The 6,536-nt window shown below is 41.2% G+C and overlaps 1 protein-coding gene across 1 annotated transcript; it reads right to left on the minus strand.

Moving 5' to 3' along the window:
* Positions 1-2,016: 2,016 nt before the first annotated feature.
* On the minus strand, positions 2,017-6,536 carry EIF4E1B (eukaryotic translation initiation factor 4E family member 1B). The gene is made up of 6 exons (XM_053464574.1): positions 6,442-6,536; positions 5,925-6,020; positions 5,596-5,659; positions 4,099-4,212; positions 3,052-3,191; positions 2,017-2,159 (listed from the first exon to the last, which is right to left on the minus strand). The coding sequence occupies exons 1-6, from the start codon at positions 6,483-6,485 to the stop codon at positions 2,045-2,047; spliced, it is 573 nt and encodes a 190-aa protein (XP_053320549.1). The 5' UTR covers positions 6,486-6,536; the 3' UTR covers positions 2,017-2,044.

The raw sequence follows: 6,536 nt of genomic DNA on the forward strand, positions 1-6,536 counted from the left end.
TCCTGGATGCAGTGCTCGGCGAAGTCCCTCCCAGCGAGGGGCGGTCCCTGCACATCCGGCTACAGCGGCGCCTCGTGGCCAAGCAGGGGTATCGCGTCTCACAGCACAGGAAACCGCACGCCTCGTGTGTTCACATTGGAAACTGGCTAATGCATATTGGGGAATGGGGCCCTGTGTGTACTACCAGGACCAGAGTGTGTTAAAGGAAGTTAACAGATTTGTCAAAATGATGGAAACAACCTAATAGGGTTTTGTTTTATTTATTGATAAAGGCATAAAAGGGCAAATGGAACATTGACTTGCTTTACCCTTTTTCTTTGAATGCTGATCGCATCCCCCTTTCATGCAACTCATCCTATATTGCTTTTATTGGCTACTTGCTGCTGTTTTGCTGGTCAGTGTGTAATATAACGCATGGTGCCAGTACTTGCTGCTGGCCAAGGGTAACTGGAGCTCTGCACTATATATTCTCCATACCTACAATGTTAAAGGGCCTTGTATAGGTCCTCCTACAATACATTCTACTTGGGTTCTACTAAGCAGAGGTACCTGCACAGATTGTACATAAGACCCTTTCACATGGAGGTTGGGTGCTCAGAAACATGGAATTTAAAGAGACACCCCAGCCATCATTTGCACTTTTAATATAGATGATGGTTGTGTGGTCCCTTTACATTTTTCTGCTGCCCCCCTTGCAAATACTTGGGGTTGAAGGGCAGCTGGCCCAAGGGGCAAGTGCCCCTGGGCTGGTCAAAAACTCTTCAAAAAAGGCTAGTCTGACGTGAATGTGTGGCAGGGGCACAAAAGACGTTACATGGCCTTGCAGTAAAAGCCAGGTAAGGGAGCAAGCTTGTTTGAACGCATGTTAGCTTGAGCATGTAAGTAAATGTGCCAGTGAATATGTTAATTACCAGGCTGACTTCTCTCTACCTGCCGCCCAGGTCAGTAGGTGCTAGTCCTCCCCTGATAGTGAGAATTCTGCATTTGCCCAGTGGTCTGCCTCCTCTAGCTCTTTTCCGTGTTCAGCCAGCCACATCTCCCTGCAGGTAACATACTTACCGCTAGTCAGCTGCAGAGCTAGCTTGCTGAACAATGTGGGCAGAGGTCTATTCAATAGATGGGAGCACTTTCCTGCCACCGATCAGCCGTTGCTAGTGATATTTTTCAGCGCACCTGGCTTGTTTAGGAAATTTTGTCAGTCTATCAACACATCAGTCCACACACACCTTTAGGCCCCAGGCTTGTGTAAATGATAGCCTGGAATAATATTACCAAATACATTTTTATTTAAGAAAATAACCGTGTAAGAAGATATTTCTGGAACATTGAAAATGAGATGGGCAGGCCTACGGGGTAAAGAATACAATGAGTTCAGCTTCAAAAGTGCAATCTAATAGAATTGGGACAGATGACCCATTAGGACCCATCTCAGTAGTGGGCGAGTTCCTGACATTGATGCCAGATGAACAGGTAGCTTATGCTAATTTCATACCTGAAACACCGAACAAGTGGTGTTAAGGCCAGCTTCACTAAAACGAAGGCCATGTAGCAACCATGTTTAGGCTTGATTTAACTTGGAATGGGCTAGCCCCTTCCAGATCATCACTTTCTTTGTTCATTTTTACTCACCTTGATTTTTTTTTTGGTCATACACAGCCTCAAACAATGTGAAGGCATCTCATTTTACTTTATTTTGTAATCAGAGACCTGCATTTGTGATGGAAGGGAGAGGGGGGACCAAAAAAAAAAAAAAAAGGCGGTAATCTTAACTTCTTACATTAAATGTCATGTAGAAAATCCAAATATAAACTATGTATCTCTATTCACAATACTGCAGTGGGCTTTTCACGCTCCAGTCTGATGCCATGAAGTGTCAAACAGAGACTCTCACTCATGTGAGTCTCACACAACAATAAATCTATACCATTAATGCCTACTTATTTATTTTTAATTAGACAGTACAGTACAACTAAACAGGTTTTTTTTTTTTTAACAAAAAAAAAGAATACACACAGAACATCTGATTAGGGATATCCAGCTATTTTCAAACCACAAACTTGTTCTTGCTGAGGGAACTACTCTTGGTAGCAGTGTCTGCATGAGCCTGATAGCCAATGACCACCTTCGAAGATAAACCCAATCTCTCTTTGTATACTCTTCTGCAAGAAAAAAGAAGAACTTATGCGAGGTTGAAAATCCAATGCACACATACTGAATGCACTAGACAGTTTATGATAAATGGTTGTTTAGGCTTTTACAAAAAGGGATGCTGCAGCCATCATATGTACAAGTTTTCTTTATATTTTCATGGTGCCCCCCTTGCAAATGCACAGAAGGGGGGATTCTGCAGAAGCCCCATACACATTTGTGCCTTTTGCAGCCAATCATTGGAACAACTAGACAGCAGCGTAAAAGGGCAGCTTCTACCCCAGGAAATCTTACTTCCCAACGGCTACCCCAGGCAAATTGGGGGGGGGGGCAAGCTTGGGAGGTAGTCACTCAAACAGGGTTACTGTACATTTGCACAATTCTGGGAATGCACAGTATGGATTCTCTAGTTTCCTAGACATAGGTAGCACTTGGTGGGACAGCAGGATATAATGCTAGAAGTGGGACAGTTGGGATGACATGTTAAAGTACACAGTAATATACTATGCATTCTTCTTAGTGTGGCTGTCAGGGGCAATTGTAAGTGTCAAAGGCCACACGATACATGTGTGAATTATATCCTGTATTTTAATGTTTAGTTATATTCGAGAAGTGCTATATCCTTTGCCATAGCAATACATTAATCCCATTGTAAGCTCATCAGAAGTGGAAGGGAGGAAACTATAGCTGAGCTGGTTAAAAATTACTCTCCACATCTGACCATCTGGAGCATGAGCCCAATTCAGCTTGCGGACCGGCTTGGTGGTCTAGGTTAGGTCTTGAGTGTTTCGGACTCCACACATGCACTGACATGCCTTGGTTGCCACCTTTACTAGGTGTTTTTGTTTACCAATTTTCTAACAATTAAAATGAAGATTAAGATATTAAGATTAAGAGTCTTACCCAATGTGTGTGACCGCTTCTCTGTTCTCAGTTTCTCTGGTCCAGATTGCAATTTTATCTCCCTTTGCTCTAATGTTGATCACCGCTCCACAGACCTCTTCACTGTGTTCATCAAAAGCTTCCCCAATTAGACACAGTAACTAAGTTAAAGCAATACAGTTAGAAAGTAGAAAAAAGCGAACAAATGTATCTTCTCATCACATAGGAAGTCTCTTCGGCCACAGACTGCTTATTAGAAATCATGTTGGTTATTCTAACATTTTGGACACATGTCAAACAAGTTAGCTTCCTGACATAATCACCAGCCATTTTGACAATGGTCACCTAATGTGACCTAGAAAGAAAAAAAAAAAAAAAAGTCCGAACTGAAATGAGTCAACCTACTCTCAATGTTGCCCTACTGATTAAATACAAGTTCCTTCTTGGAAATGGCCATGTCTGTAGGGATTTATAGCTTGTCAGTTTAGGAGACTTGGTATGTCAATGGTACATTGTTGCAAATACCATCTACAGCCATTGACTAGATTGTAATCTTGTTTGAGCATAACCTCATCACCTTTTGTTTCTACAAGTCCAAATTGTTTCGTGAATTCCTCTGGTTGCCCATTATGCAGTGCTGTACTATATAATGGCACTTTTAAAATCAATAGTAATTGCACCGCTTCAAATTAGCATTAACACAATGCAATGTAGGGGAAGGTTTTGGCATTAATTCATTTATTATTCTGCAAGACCTTGGAGAGACTCACACACCTATACAAACAGGTTAAGGGTTGCAGGGGTAGAAGATTATTTACTCATGGGGTCCTCACAGATACACGACACATGTCTTGCAATCTGTTTTGGGGAACAAACAACTGGTAATTAAATAAATGTTAAAATCATCTTGCATTTTTTGCTACACCTAGATTTTTTCCACATAGGGTCACTAAAACCCTAGGCCTTCCCAAGCTTAATTGCAGTCATAGGACAGAAATTATTAACTTAGAACGATATAGCCAAATTTGATTAACTTAAGGATCATCATTTTGATACAGGTCAACTTACAGTCTCCAGCCAGAGCGCATCCAAGTCACTGTGTCTTTGCTGCTTAGAAAGAGTTATCAGCCACCTGCCTCCTCGCTTGTTTCTGCTGTCTTCCCACATGGGTTCGATGCCATCCTGCACACAAAGAACGGAGGGGAGAGATAGGCTACCAACAAATCGCTCTCACAAGTTACTTTAAACAACGCTATAATAACAACAACAACAACAACAAAAAAAAACAGCAGAAACCATTTGGCCATCTTAATAGAACAATGGAAGTCCTCTGGTGGGTGGATGATCATTGGACCGGTGGTTAATAAAAAACAAGACTGCAATAGTCTGTTAATGCTGTGCCTTAACCCCTTAATGACAAAGCCCGTACGTGTACGGGCTCAAAATGCATTGTTTTCAATGGTTTTAGAGACCGCCTATTGTCCTTAAGGGGTTAAAGGGGTACCTGGTGCTTTCGCAGTTTTTAGCATAAGCAAATACATTTATTGGAACTACCGATAGCTTTCATTTGTCAATAGGCATAATTGTTTTAGAGATATTTACATGGAAGCTAAAATTTGTGGTTGCATGCAGTAGAGTCAGCAATATGCAATCAATTACCTGTCCCCAGGTTTCATACCGCCCACCAGTTTGGGGGACTATCCACTGCCTGCGGGACAGCTGGGAAGACCCTGTGATCAACAGAATTCTGTGCTATAGTAGCACAGACCTCAACTGAAGCTCACACAGGCGGGTGGCCATTCTCCGGACACACCTACTTCTGGGGACAGCCCCACCCCTCCCCACATATGTGTCCCAATTTGGGGACTTTTGGTAATGCGTTACTTCTCACTTTACCCTGGCACAGGCTTCCTGAACCAATTGAACCAAACAGGACAGAGTAACGTAATGGGGAGGAATAATTATGCAGGCCAGAGAGCAGGAAGATACACACACCATACAGGAAATCATTAAGTAGCAGCATCATGAATAACCAATGCTAAAGCATTTACATGATGAAATGAAATATTTGGAGTATATTAAATCACAGAAATTCAGTAATATGGAATCACATTAACAAAAAACAAAACAACAAACATAGAAAACGTGAAGACTAGCCATTTAAAGAATGTTTGCGATAAGATTCTTTCAACCAAACACAATGAATCTCAGAGACCTAAAACACAGCTTGCCAATGTTAAGCGCAGGTAACAGCTATGTGATCTGGTGGAATGTCAAGGTCCTATTTCACACATATAATGGCGTTTAAAAATAAAGGCTAGATTGGTGCATTAATTGCTCAGAATTTATAGGATATTTCATCTCCTAGCAACCGGCTGCATGTGAATAAAGGCATTCCTTTCTAGCACCGAGTGGCATTTGACTCATAGCGACAGGGATGCATGTGTAACATTGTCTCACCAAGGCTATTAAATAGGATTCCAAATGTAGAATACATAATAAAAGGGGTAAAGGTCACAAGCATATATACAACTCACAAGGATGTACAGACAAGACTCTTCTCACCTTGAAAATGGAGTAGTCACAGCCAGAGGACAGTTTGCTTGCAAGCTGGATGTGTGTATATAGTCTAAGGAGCATAAATCTTGAGTTAATAAAATGCCCAGCTTGTCAGACTGGATGATTGCTAGTTGCCCTCTATGACAAATGTATGTGAAGGGAGCAACATAAAACCCTGGGCTTGAATTTCAGTCCTTCCACAGAGTAATATTTATAAACTACTTTAGACTGGAAGTAGTAGTAAAGTTTAAGGAGATGGAACACATGTGCTGCCAGTATAAGTGCAAAAGGCCACTTGAAATAGCCTCATGTCACAATAACGGAGCTTTACTTACGACCAGAAGTCTTCCACGGTGCTAAATGTAGTGACAAGACGTAGGTTACACTGCCATGGCTGGCTTTTAACATTTTTAAAGAACCACAGGGCCCACCTGTATAGGAAAAAAATGTCAAGCATTGTCTGTTATACAGTGTTATTGTATAAATCTAAATCAGCCAACCGCATAAGCAGAGCATCAAGGTATTCAAGGGTTTTATTCAAACAATTGTGTAATGTTGCATAAACTGTGTGGTATCATAGAAGTGATCAAAAGCCCATAGTGGTACAGGAAACATCATGGATTTTATTTTTGTATTTTATTTTTATTTTATTTTTTTTTATTTTTTTTTTATATAAAACAAAACCATTTGTTTAACCTGCTCAAAATAAAGCCCATTCCTGGTAAAATCCTGTATAGCACAACTATCTAGGCTGCAAGCTTTTCCTTCCTAGAGCACCTCCTAGTGGCCGATAGTGATAACTACACCCACGCCATGTCAGCCAATACTTTCCATTTCTACTACAACTTTTACCTGTTTTGCAGGGGGTGTTTGTCCACTTTTTCCACAGTAGCCATTTCTTTTTTCTTTCGCCTTTTTTCATTGTCCCTCCGGGGGAGATTCTTGGT

This window comes from Spea bombifrons, chromosome 4, assembly GCF_027358695.1.
Source record: "Spea bombifrons isolate aSpeBom1 chromosome 4, aSpeBom1.2.pri, whole genome shotgun sequence".
In the NCBI taxonomy this organism is placed as follows: domain Eukaryota; kingdom Metazoa; phylum Chordata; class Amphibia; order Anura; family Pelobatidae; genus Spea; species Spea bombifrons.